Source organism: Camelina sativa, chromosome 11 (genome assembly GCF_000633955.1).
Source record: "Camelina sativa cultivar DH55 chromosome 11, Cs, whole genome shotgun sequence".
NCBI classification, from domain to species: Eukaryota; Viridiplantae; Streptophyta; class Magnoliopsida; order Brassicales; family Brassicaceae; genus Camelina; species Camelina sativa.
Window position 1 is genome coordinate 45,843,562 of NC_025695.1, and position 11,730 is coordinate 45,855,291.

Genomic DNA, 11,730 nt, shown 5'->3' on the forward strand with positions numbered 1-11,730 from the left:
AGCAGGTCTTGTACCAATGAAATGTGCATTGATTTGAAGATTCTCGTCAGAGACGATGGCGAAGTTCCCATCTTTGTTTCCGTGGAAGTAGAACATCACACCGTCTCCTCCCACAAATCTCGGGTCGTAACACAAAGATCCATATCCGTTGCAGTTTGCTATCCTCCCTATTCAAGCACACAAATCAACCAAGATTAAATATTATGTGTGTTAAGCATCTCACACATCGACGAATGTTACAAACTTAATCAAAAAAACATGAAAACGTTCCAAGATATTGAGATATGGAGCTTACATTTGCAGGTGACTTCACATTTGCTGCTACAATCGATGAAACAAGCTTTTTCCTTCTTGTTCATCTTCGGTTTCCTCTCGGGGCATTCCTTTGGACAAGTGAGGATCTTTTGGTTACAAGATCCTCTCGCCAAGCATTGAACTCGCTCTTGCCCCGAGCCAAGTGGATACAAAACCTTATAGTTCGTTGAAGCTGCATCATAAGCACCTTTCTTCCCTTTCTCCGCTACAGAAACCGCGAAAACAGAGACAAGAACGATAATAGTCACAAGAACCCGCGACATTTTTCTTTTGTGGTGTTAAAAGAGAAGTGGAGGGGAGTGTACTTATAGATCAAAGAAGCTGGAAGTAAGCAGCAAGGAGCGGCTTAATTAACTGTCCAGATTTGATAAAAATCACATGAAGAATCGAAGACCGTGTAAGAAACAGCTTCGACTTTTGTTTATTTATAAATTCTTTGGGAGAACACAGCCTCTAGATTCGAATTCAAGTATTTAACTAAAAATGAAAATATGTATTTCTTAGTATGAAAAAGTCAGCCTATAGAAAACTAAAGTACAAGTACTGTCATATAAATCATTAACACACAAAAGGTCGGCTGCAACCATTTTAGGTGGTTCGATCGTAAAGTCATATATGCATGCATATATAGTTCGATTCTTTTTCGTTTCATCTAATTTGCTATGCCATTATGAAAAACAAAGTTTGACCTATCCGCATTATAAGAATTTCAAAACTAATCTAAAGAAGATGTATTCGAATTAAGCATTTGAAGTAATTTGTGTATCCCAATTCTATGTTAGACGAATTAGCTAAATATTTTAATTTTACCGAGGTACCTATAGATTTTAATTAACATTTTCAGCTAGTTGATCTAGGACATTATTTAAAATATTAACATTACCATTATATTGTGCACTTCAACTTTGTCACATTATTGTCTGCTCACTGTGGAGTAGATATGTTTACCCACAATATATATATTCGTCAATTTAAGGCTGAAAAGCTGATGGGAACCATCGATCACGGATCTTAATTCATAATTTTAAAAGAAAAATAAAATAACGACGAGTGGTTGCACTAAGTAATCATCATCATTGTGGAGTTGACAATTTATCTATTAATTCCATATACTTATAAAAATATGATATCTATGGTATTAAGGCCATGTACTCATGTGATGGGTAACATAATTTAATTTCCTTGGATCACATGAACTATGCCTAGAAAATTGCAAATTTGATTATTTAAATCTGGTTTTTTTGTTGCTATTGGCTTCTAAGTTTTAGAGAAAAGAGTGTTTTAGAAGCATCTCCAGTTGTTCTTGAAACCCCCCCCCCCCAAAAAAAAAAAAAAAACACTCGCTTTCAAAGTGAATAACATACAAATAAAACGGCAACCAAGAAACTTAAATGTCAGATTCAAATACACACATAAACACTTTTATTTTAATTGTTAGATAAACGCATACAAAATACAACGGAACAAGGAAATAATGAGAAATCAAGGGTTTTGCTTTGGCGCAAGAAACGTCTTACATTTCTTAAACCCTCAAAAACAGCACAAACGGGCCAAATGTTATCTTTTTGGCTCTTATTGCATTACATTTTATGAATATCAAATAATATATTTCCAGAAACAAAACAGTTACAAATGCGAATTTATTTAAAAATCAGAGAAGTCTCCATCTTTCTCCTTCGTCTCATTAGATATCAGCAGAAAGTGATTCTTCTTGAGGCTTGAACCTGCAGAGTCTGCAAGTTGGCGAGGACAGAGAAGGCGTTTGGTATTTGTCTTCTCCTCCCATCACAGGCATTGGGACTCCAGTCTTGGCAGAGCTGACGTAATCAGGACGGTAGGTTTTCCCCAAAACACCTTCAACCAACTCACTTAGGTCTAAGAATTTGAACTGAGTCTCGAGATGGGCAAAAGCGTCATCCTGTGGCAACTGGTAGTTGTGAACTCTGTTCTCTTCTTTCCCTATAGGTCTCACTTTAATGTCCATCTGAACAAGACCAGAGACTAGTACTCTTACGCTGTTCCTCTCGTCGGTTCTTTCAATGATGATCTCTCTTTTTTGTTCTGAGATTTCCCTCCATTCGGATTGTTCGTCTTCAGGGAGTGTGATGAGTTCTCCATCGTATCTGATGGTAAAGGCGTCAGATGTTTCATCCCATTGAGACACTCTGTTGGCTGTGATCACGAGCTTGTGGTTTCCGAACATGATATTTAGGGCTTGAACCCATGTGTAGTCTCTGGTTCTTCCAACGGGTCTTGTACCTATGAAGTGAGCGTTGATCTGGAGTTTGTCGTCTGAAACGATAGCAAAGTTTCCGCCTTTGGATCCGTGGAAATAGAACATCACACCGTCTCCTCCGACAAATCTAGGGTCGTAACAGAGAGATCCGTAGCCATTGCAGTTCGTTTTTCTCCCTGTAAGAATGAAGGAAACCGGAATAAGCCAAGTTACTTGGGTTGGAAGCATACCAATTCCTTGTACCACAAACAATCAATATCCACAACTTAAATCTATATACTTGTTAATTAGAATCCGGATAACATTTTACTTTGCGAGAATCAAACTGAACCTAAAACAAAGGAGACCAATTGAATATAGAATGTACTTACATTTGCATGTAGCTTCACATTTGCTAGTGCAGTCAATGAAGCAACCTTTGGTGTTCTTGTTCTTCTTGGGCTTCCTCGTGGGACATTCACCGGGGCAAACAAGAGTCTTATAATAACATGCACCCCGAGCCTCGCACATAGCCTGCTCTTGTCCTGTAGGCATCGGTGTTAGCATCCTGTATCTTGCAGCTGCTTCACTCTGCTCTTTGTCCTTCTTCTCCTTCTCTTTCCTCTCTTTTTCCTTCTTCTCCTTGTCCTTTCTTTCCTTATCCTTCTTTGCCTTTTCCTCCTTATCCTTCTTGTCCTTCTCCTTCTTGTCATTCTTCTCCTTTTCCTTATCTTTCTTCTCCTTGTCCTTTGGACCGTTACCGTTACCTTTGCCTTTGCCATAGCCATCATCTCCTCCTTTACCCTTGTCTACTTGTCCCTCGTTCCCCTTGCCGTTATTACCATTGCCTTTGCCACCATCGCTCTCTGCAATGACAATATCGGTTAAGAGAAGCAATGCGACGAGCGCGACAAGCACATATGACTGTCTGCGCTCCATCTCTCAAGTTCAAGTCTTCTTTTTTTGGCTTTTGCTTGTTCTTCCCTATTCTTTGGTTTCTCAAAATGTTTCTGTGTTTTTGGTGTGGTGAAATGTTGTAGCGGAAGAGGGATTATATAGAGTGGAGAAAGAAGTCAGTTGACTTAATAAAACCTCATATGATAATATCCCTTGCTTCATCTTAAGAAAGAAGCCGACTCTTTGAGTTCATCTCAAGTCGTCTCCATTGATTTCCTTACAAAAACATAGCTTGATGAAGCTTCAACATCAAGACTTTTTAAAAATTGTTTAAGCTAAACAAAAACGTACATATATCATCAGTTCACATTCTATTTTACTCATTTCTTAATATGCCTCATGATCAAAACATATTTAAAATTACTTCATTTGTTCCCAATAGAAACATATAAATCAAATTTTAAATTTTTTTACTTATCTAAACCAAAATTCTTCACCGTTTCATAGTGATTTACTAGTATTATGTAATTATTTCTACTATGTCTAAGTATAAAACTCAGAATTATTCTCTATAGGCTTTTCAGTCCAATTGTTTCTTCTTGATCCCTTTTTGTGGAAGGGAACGAGTAGTGAAAACGTAAGGATGCCTTAAAAAGAAGAAGATGCCCTCATGTCTAAACATCTCTGTAAATGTGTACATTTTAAGAAACTTTTCTTGACTTCCATCGGCCCAAAGCCGCCCACTGTTGCAAGATTTGCACCTTTCCGAGAAAGCAAAGGAAATTCAAACGCGCCAAAGTCAGCTGACCGGTTTATTATTAACCGGATTAATTATCTTCTCAACCAGGAACAAAACCACACTTACAAAGTGTGTTCTGTTCTGTCCTGTGTCTATAAAGATCTCAGTTTTCTAAATCTCAATTCTTAGCCAAACGACCTTTTCCACAAATTGACAAGGCAAAGACCAAAAACTGAACCAGGAAATCTGTTTGAGATTCAACGGTATGCAAAGTTGTAACAAGAAAGAAACAAGTAGATGAATCCATTAAAGAGTCATGTAAAACTTTCTTGTGTACAAATTGCAAACTAGCTTGCAATTGTTCCCAAAACATCTTTAAAAGAAAAAGAATCTTACACTTTCTAACAGTTTTTATTGCAAGAGAAGTAAGTGGTCTTCTCTCTGTTCAGTTACTGAAATATAGGAAGATCAGGCTTAGCTTGCTCGGGACCAGCGCTTGTTTCTCCAACAGATACAATAATGCTACTACTGCTTGAAGAAGCTTCTTGTTCAATCTCGTTCGTCATCTTAATGAAATAACTGTGCCTGGAAAAGTGAGCCAGAAAGATCAGAACCGTTGGAGAAATCAAAAGACCAGGAAAAGAACAAACTAATTACCATCGTGTGTCTGCAGTTAACTCGGGATGAAAAGCAGTTGCTAACAAGTTTCCTTGCTTCACAGCAACAATGACTTTTGTTTCAGGAAGAGCATCTTCCTGATTTATCCCCAAAAAAATGGAACCAACAAGAAGGGATTCATTCATGTGCTCACAGAAAAGGTAATCTTTTTCACAAGAATTGGTGCAAAATTAAGCAAACCTCTTGGATTTGTACGGTAGAGCTTGAATACAAGACCTTGTTTGATGGGACAGGATAATCCGCCAGGACTTCGACATCAGGACCAACATCGAGAACAGCAGGAGCACGTATGAACACTCCTCGGTATGTCTGTGGTCCACCTTCTTTAGATGTTAGTTGAGGTACTGAGATATCAGCTTCAAAACTTTGAATCTACACAATGGAAACAAATTTAAGAATAATCTAAGATTTTCAAATGGTTAAGATCTTATTGGATGCTAGAAGTGACTGAATTCTTTTAACTCCAATGGAACTCTTATGAAAGGACTGAGTTTTCTATATAATAACTACATCAAAGCTCATGCCGATTTAAGTGAACTACATACTTATACACACACATCTCTGAACAACTTGGAATCTTGTTAAAAGACATAGTCATACCTGGCTGCCAAAGAAATTCCGATGCACAGTGCAATCAAGGCCACCGACTAACTCCTGACCTCCCTCTTTCTGACCTGATATTTTTTAAACATTTTCTTGTTTAAGTTTCAAAAGTTTTCCGCAACACCAAAAGACAGGAAGATGAAATTAAAAAAAGTACTCACCAACAGCTCTATCTGCCAAGAATATAAGACCCGCGCATGTCCCCCAAACAGGTTTCCCCGTCTTAACAAAGTCACGTAGAGCCGGGAACTTCAAAAGAGCAAAATACAAGAAAATTAGAACAGAGAAAGGACTGATACACTATCCATCGTCACCACTAGAACTGACTGTATAAATAAACAATCAAATCTGACAGCTCCCCCTTTCATGATTCTATACTCATCTTAAACACAGCTTTGCAAATGTTCACCGGTTTTGTTAAAAGTTAAGAAAACTCATCCATATGCTCAATTTAAAGAGTAGTATGGTCGACAATGCTTAATGTGTTCAGGTACAAAACAATTAACAGAGAAACCACAAACAATACTTATGTACTTATAGATGAACTCAGCCTAATCCCAAAGTTGCTTACTCCTTTGGACAAATATACAAACTGAATTATTCAGGAGGAATAAGAGACGATTGACTAAACTGATCTCTTAAAATCTGAAAATTCTGAAGAATCTAATAACTTCACACACAAATTCTGGAGAAAAGCACAATTAATGAATAACAGCATCAGATTCGTTTCAAACACACATAAAAAAGGAACCTTTCCTAGAATTCTACAAGTAAAAATTATGATTCTACAAAGGAGAAAGAGAGAGAGAGAGAGGAGGACCAACTGACCAAGTTATGGTACTCGGCGAGTTTGGCCATGGTGGTGCTCTCGCCGCCAGGAATGATGAGAGAAGAAACGGAGAGAAGCTGGTCAGCCTTCCTAATCTCGACGCTTTGGACACCGAGACGCCGCAGAGCCGCGATGTGCTCATTGAAAGAACCTTGCAAAGCTAACACTCCGACGGTCATTGCGGCGGCCGCCTGAAGAGAGAGAGAAAGTCTCAGATAAATAAAACACTACTAGAACTGCGTTGGGACGGACACTCACAAGACAAAACCTTTGTAATAAGGCTGAGACATTGCGAGTGGCGACAAATTCTTTTACACCTTTTGTTTTGTGTTTTTTTCGTTGCCCACGATTTCGATTCATCATCACCAGATATTTTCTCTATTCTAACCAAAAAAAAAACATATTTACGAATCCAATTTAATAACTGTTGTCAACGTAAGTAGAGTAGAACTGTCCGTAGTAGATCATTGTCCAATGTCGAATAAATTCCTTCTTTTTTTTTAACTAATGAATTTCTAACTTTTAGGTTTAAAAAAAAAAAAAAGGTCTCTAAGAAAATTTGTAATATTTTATCTGAATATAGGGTTAAAAAACAAAAAAAAAAAATTATCTGAATATGTACGTTGTAAACGTTAAATTTCTATTGTGCAGATTTGTAAGTTTTATTGTTAGAGAAACCAATGAAATTTAGTTTTTTAGCTGTTTTGTCACATTTATTAGCTGGTAATAATGATTTAATATATCTATAAAAAAAAAGAGAGATTAGACCAAAAAAAAATAATATATAAACCCTCAAAAAAAAAAAAAAAAAAACGAAGGGGAGAAAATCTCGATCGAAGGCTTCGAAGCTCTCTTTTTTTCTTTTTGGGTGTGTGTGTAGTAATCTCACGCACGACGTTGATAGAGAAAGAGAGAGAGAGAGAGACCTCTCCTTGCGATCGATCTTATTGCTCTTTCCTCTGCTCCGATCGAATTCAGAATCAGCTTTTTTGATATGTATGATTCTCTCGCTTTCACCTTCGATTACTGTTTTTTTTTTTTCTTTTCCCGATTGCCAAATATCTTCTGATTAAAGTTTCATTGCATCCAATTTCAAAATTAGGGTTTTTATTTTTATTTTTTTCAAAATTTAGGGAGATTATTATGGTTTGTGAGTTTTAAAAGCCAGCCACTCTCTTTGAGGGTTTCTTGAGTTGTTGTTACAATTTGGTTGTTTGCATTGTTTGATTTATACTCTTTTTGTGTGTGTGTGTGTGTGTAGTCTGGATTGAAAAAAGTGTACACCTTTACGATAGAATCATAATATGAACCCTCTCGGATGTTTCTTGACTTGTCACACCACAAGTTTTTTTTAATTTTAGTGGTTGCTATCAGCGAATTTGACCCCTTTTATTTTTATTTTTATTTTTCAGAAACCTCTATAGCTCATCTTGACTTTACCTGAAGCTGTGTGTGTAGCTTCTTAATAATAATTGGGGGCTATGCTTTCAACGAGTTGCTGCTCGTGAAGAAAGAAGGAATTTTTGATAAAAAAAAATACATACTTATTTATAAGGTTTCAGTCTTTAGACATGTCTCGTTTCGATTGCAGTGGTTATGATATCTCAACTTGTTTTGTTCATCTCGCTGAATGGCATCCTTTGGAATAGTCAGGTTCTCGGGCTTTGAAGCCCTCTTAACCCCTTTTACCCCCGGGGTAAGACTTTCGATTTGTTTTAGAGGTTTTTTTTTTGTTTTTAATTTATTTGGATGCTCAATTCAGGATATTGATTTCGATATCACCTTCTTTTGTGTAGGTTCTTCAGTTAACTTAGACACTTTTTATCTTTCATCATATACACACATTCATACTTTGAGAAGCAATTTGTTTTTTTTTTCTTTTTCTTTGGAGAGAAAGTAGATCATGTTTCGTGATAGTTTTTTGTTTGCCCGTACTATGGGTTGCTTTGGATGTTTTGGCACTTCTGGTGGTAATAGAACCCGACAACAATCGCCTAAGCCTTACGACGATGATACATACTCATGTGATAGTGATGATGTAACTACCACTGCGAGAGGAGAAGAAGAAGAGGATGAAGAAGAAGTTGAGCAGAAGAGCCGCTCTAAAAGATCTGAGGAAATTTTGAAATATAGATTAGATAATGGATTAATCTGCAGGCACATTCCAGTGAGAGAAACTAATGAACTTATCCGTGGAGAGGTAAGTGACTTCTTCTTGTGCCTATCATCTCTCATGTTATTATTGCTTCTTAGAATATTCCCATTGTGTGTCTTTACCAATTAAGTTGTTGTTTGATAATTAAGGATGAAAATGGTGACAAGACAATCAATGAGTATGTTCGTGTATGTAAAATTGGATCTGGTAGCTATGGTAAAGTGGTAAGTGTCATCTACACAATACTATCCAATCCTTTTAGTGTATCCTCCAAAAGCATCCCGGAATTTGGATTCCATAACATTATTTTTTTTTGCATCCTCAACAGGTTTTATATCGAAGCACTTTAGACGGCCAGTATTATGCTATCAAAGTAAGCCCTTGTTTCTTTCCCTCATTACCTCGTGGAACCTTTTCCTTTTTGTTTAGCTGATGTTTATAATGTTTTATTTGAACTATGGTCCTTCAGTATAATGCACATTATTCAAGTTAATTTGTTTAATTGATCACTTATATGGCTTATAGCTCTCTGACATATTATGATTTTAATACTTGGATTTCCAGGCATTTCATAAGTCGCATTTGTTAAGGCTAAGGGTTGCACCTTCAGAGACTGCTATGAGTGATGTTCTTCGTGAGGTATACTGAGTTTTTTGCATTTCCAAACAGCATTTCTATTTGTTCNGAAGCAATTTGTTTTTTTTTTCTTTTTCTTTGGAGAGAAAGTAGATCATGTTTCGTGATAGTTTTTTGTTTGCCCGTACTATGGGTTGCTTTGGATGTTTTGGCACTTCTGGTGGTAATAGAACCCGACAACAATCGCCTAAGCCTTACGACGATGATACATACTCATGTGATAGTGATGATGTAACTACCACTGCGAGAGGAGAAGAAGAAGAGGATGAAGAAGAAGTTGAGCAGAAGAGCCGCTCTAAAAGATCTGAGGAAATTTTGAAATATAGATTAGATAATGGATTAATCTGCAGGCACATTCCAGTGAGAGAAACTAATGAACTTATCCGTGGAGAGGTAAGTGACTTCTTCTTGTGCCTATCATCTCTCATGTTATTATTGCTTCTTAGAATATTCCCATTGTGTGTCTTTACCAATTAAGTTGTTGTTTGATAATTAAGGATGAAAATGGTGACAAGACAATCAATGAGTATGTTCGTGTATGTAAAATTGGATCTGGTAGCTATGGTAAAGTGGTAAGTGTTGTCTACACAATACTATCCTATCCTTTTAGTGTATCCTCCAAAAGCATACCGGGCTTTGGATTCCATAACATTATTTTTTTTTTTTATTCTCAACAGGTTTTATATAGAAGCACTTTAGACGGCCAGTATTATGCTATCAAAGTAAGCCCTTGTTTCTTTCCCTCATTACCTCGTGGAACCTTTTCCTTTTTGTTTAGCTGATGTTTATAATGTTTTATTTGAACTATGGTCCTTCAGTATAATGCACATTATTCAAGTTAATTTGTTTAATTGATCACTTATATGGCTTATAGCTCTCTGACATATTATGATTTTAATACTTGGATTTCCAGGCATTTCATAAGTCGCATTTGTTAAGGCTAAGGGTTGCACCTTCAGAGACTGCTATGAGTGATGTTCTTCGTGAGGTATACTGAGTTTTTTGCATTTCCAAACAGCATTTCTATTTGTTCATTTTGGAGAAGTTATGTTTATCTCATCACTTCAGGTTATGATAATGAAAATTCTGGAGCATCCTAACATCGTTAACCTCATTGAGGTTATAGATGACCCTGAGACTGATCATTTTTACATGGGTAATCTCCTTTTTCGTTTCTTCTGTTTAGATTTATACTCGCCATGGAAAGAGCCTTTTTATCTTATAAATGTTTGTCTTTCTGGTTTCTCCTAGTTCTCGAATACGTTGATGGGAAGTGGGTGTATGACGGTTCTGGACCGCCGGGTGCTCTCGGAGAGAAAACTGCTAGAAAGTATTTGCGGGATATAGTTACTGGTCTGATGTATCTTCATGCTCATGTATGATCTTCATTGTTTAGCGTGCTTCTCCTCGCTTCTTGTTTCATCACTTAATACTGTCTTGATACTGTTTCTATGGGCACTAAAACAGGATGTAATTCATGGGGACATTAAACCCGACAATTTGCTGGTTACTAGTAGTGGTACTGTGAAGATAGGAGATTTCAGTGTCAGCCAAGTATTCAAGGTAACAGAAAGAAAACTGATTCGTTGATCATCATTAATTCTTATATCTATCTTCTTAACTGAGTGTTACCATCAATTATTTGTGTGTTGCAGGATGATGATGATCAACTGCGTCGATCTCCAGGAACTCCAGTCTTCACTGCTCCAGAATGTTGTTTAGGTCAGCTTGCATTCTAATATCTTTAAGCTTGGTCCAAATTCATTAGTCTATATAGAAAATCAGCAAAAACCTCTTTGTTTTCTTGTTGTTTGTCTTGGATGGAAATCAGTGTCAGGTATAACATATAGTGGCAGAGCTGCGGATACATGGGCAGTGGGAGTTACTTTGTATTGTATGATATTGGGACAATACCCATTTCTTGCTGATACTCTTCAGGACACCTACGACAAGGTAGGTTCTGCATCTGATCAATGCTTTTCTTGGATAAAATATGTTTGAAAACCATATAACCTCCCATTGTTTTATAATCCCCTCTTACAGATTGTTAACAACCCTTTAATTATCCCGGATGGATTGAATCCGCTTCTCAGAGATTTGATTGAAGGTCTCCTTTGCAAAGGTGAGCTATTTCCATTCGATCAGTGTAATAGACTGTGCAAACTAAAGAATTAAGGTCTCAATGTCTTTTATCAAATTGCAGATCCAAGCCAGAGAATGACACTAAAGAATGTGTCCGAGCATCCATGGGTAATTGGAGAAGATGGGCATGTCCCTGAGTATTTTTGTTGGTGCAAACGCAATGCTGCCTTAATGATTAAAGAAAAATAAGCTAATGGGATCTCTGAAACTTCGGATCCTAACTAAAAAAAAACACTCGGAAGCTTTTGATCGTTTAAGAAATGTACAAGCTTCAAGAATAGATGCACGCATGCATCTACTACTTAACTAGACAAGTTTGACCTCGCTTGGGGTCATTGTTTTTCTTTTTCTTTAATACTTGATAATTGTATGTTATTGTGCATTGTTTATAAGTTTTATACTAAATCCGATTTTGGTTTTGAATTTGACTTGGATTTTTCTTTTTGTTGACGTGGGAAAATGTCTCCAAGTTCATATCAGGGGATCGATCTCCTCCAATCAAATGAGCTCCCCCCCCCCCC

At 36.9% G+C, this 11,730-nt stretch overlaps 5 protein-coding genes across 5 annotated transcripts in view; 2 read left to right on the forward strand and 3 right to left on the reverse strand.

The window, feature by feature from the left end:
- Positions 1-687, reverse strand: part of LOC104726639 — a 1,755-nt gene extending 1,068 nt beyond the window's left edge. Inside the window, exon 1 of the mRNA XM_010445546.2 lies at positions 296-687. Within this exon, the coding sequence (XP_010443848.1) occupies positions 296-578 (283 nt within the window). The 5' untranslated portion in view covers positions 579-687. The remainder of the gene's footprint in view (positions 1-295) is intronic.
- On the reverse strand, positions 1,721-3,548 carry LOC104726641. Its single transcript, XM_010445549.1, has 2 exons — positions 2,923-3,548; positions 1,721-2,727 (listed from the first exon to the last, which is right to left on the reverse strand). Exons 1-2 carry the CDS (start codon positions 3,467-3,469, stop codon positions 2,000-2,002), a joined length of 1,275 nt encoding a protein of 424 aa, XP_010443851.1. The 5' UTR covers positions 3,470-3,548; the 3' UTR covers positions 1,721-1,999.
- LOC104726642 (probable pyridoxal 5'-phosphate synthase subunit PDX2) lies at positions 4,400-6,571 on the reverse strand. The gene is made up of 6 exons (XM_010445550.2): positions 6,276-6,571; positions 5,609-5,696; positions 5,445-5,518; positions 5,025-5,216; positions 4,824-4,921; positions 4,400-4,751 (listed from the first exon to the last, which is right to left on the reverse strand). Exons 1-6 carry the CDS (start codon positions 6,453-6,455, stop codon positions 4,616-4,618), a joined length of 768 nt encoding a protein of 255 aa, XP_010443852.1. The 5' UTR covers positions 6,456-6,571; the 3' UTR covers positions 4,400-4,615.
- On the forward strand, positions 7,064-11,632 carry LOC104726644 (serine/threonine-protein kinase GRIK2-like). Its single transcript, XM_010445552.2, has 14 exons — positions 7,064-7,272; positions 7,689-7,972; positions 8,073-8,176; positions 9,161-9,460; positions 9,565-9,639; positions 9,745-9,789; positions 9,981-10,055; positions 10,136-10,223; positions 10,319-10,443; positions 10,535-10,630; positions 10,723-10,789; positions 10,899-11,020; positions 11,111-11,189; positions 11,271-11,632. Exons 4-14 carry the CDS (start codon positions 9,164-9,166, stop codon positions 11,396-11,398), a joined length of 1,197 nt encoding a protein of 398 aa, XP_010443854.1. The 5' UTR covers positions 7,064-7,272; positions 7,689-7,972; positions 8,073-8,176; positions 9,161-9,163; the 3' UTR covers positions 11,399-11,632.
- Positions 8,213-9,079, forward strand: LOC104726643 (serine/threonine-protein kinase GRIK2-like). Its single transcript, XM_019232131.1, has 4 exons — positions 8,213-8,476; positions 8,581-8,655; positions 8,760-8,804; positions 8,996-9,079. The coding sequence occupies exons 1-4, from the start codon at positions 8,213-8,215 to the stop codon at positions 9,077-9,079; spliced, it is 468 nt and encodes a 155-aa protein (XP_019087676.1).

What these genes read in the sequence shown, in the direction of transcription:
- LOC104726641 (XM_010445549.1), bottom strand. Translation starts at nt 3,469, where the DNA reads ATGGAGCGCAGACAGTCATATGTGCTTGTCGCGCTCGTCGCATTGCTT. An exon ending in ATGTGAAGCTACATGCAAAT is followed by an intron (nt 2,728 to 2,922) that starts GTAAGTACATTC and finishes TCATTCTTACAG; the next exon opens with GGAGAAAAACGAACTGCAAT.
- LOC104726642 (XM_010445550.2), bottom strand. Translation starts at nt 6,455, where the DNA reads ATGACCGTCGGAGTGTTAGCTTTGCAAGGTTCTTTCAATGAGCACATC. An exon ending in CTACCGTACAAATCCAAGAG is followed by an intron (nt 4,922 to 5,024) that starts GTTTGCTTAATT and finishes GGGATAAATCAG; the next exon opens with GAAGATGCTCTTCCTGAAAC. An exon ending in TTAACTGCAGACACACGATG is followed by an intron (nt 4,752 to 4,823) that starts GTAATTAGTTTG and finishes TCACTTTTCCAG; the next exon opens with GCACAGTTATTTCATTAAGA.
- LOC104726643 (XM_019232131.1), top strand. Translation starts at nt 8,213, where the DNA reads ATGGGTTGCTTTGGATGTTTTGGCACTTCTGGTGGTAATAGAACCCGA. An exon ending in ATGAACTTATCCGTGGAGAG is followed by an intron (nt 8,477 to 8,580) that starts GTAAGTGACTTC and finishes TTGATAATTAAG; the next exon opens with GATGAAAATGGTGACAAGAC. An exon ending in GCCAGTATTATGCTATCAAA is followed by an intron (nt 8,805 to 8,995) that starts GTAAGCCCTTGT and finishes TTGGATTTCCAG; the next exon opens with GCATTTCATAAGTCGCATTT.
- LOC104726644 (XM_010445552.2), top strand. Translation starts at nt 9,164, where the DNA reads ATGTTTCGTGATAGTTTTTTGTTTGCCCGTACTATGGGTTGCTTTGGA. An exon ending in GACTGATCATTTTTACATGG is followed by an intron (nt 10,224 to 10,318) that starts GTAATCTCCTTT and finishes GGTTTCTCCTAG; the next exon opens with TTCTCGAATACGTTGATGGG. An exon ending in GTGTCAGCCAAGTATTCAAG is followed by an intron (nt 10,631 to 10,722) that starts GTAACAGAAAGA and finishes TGTGTGTTGCAG; the next exon opens with GATGATGATGATCAACTGCG.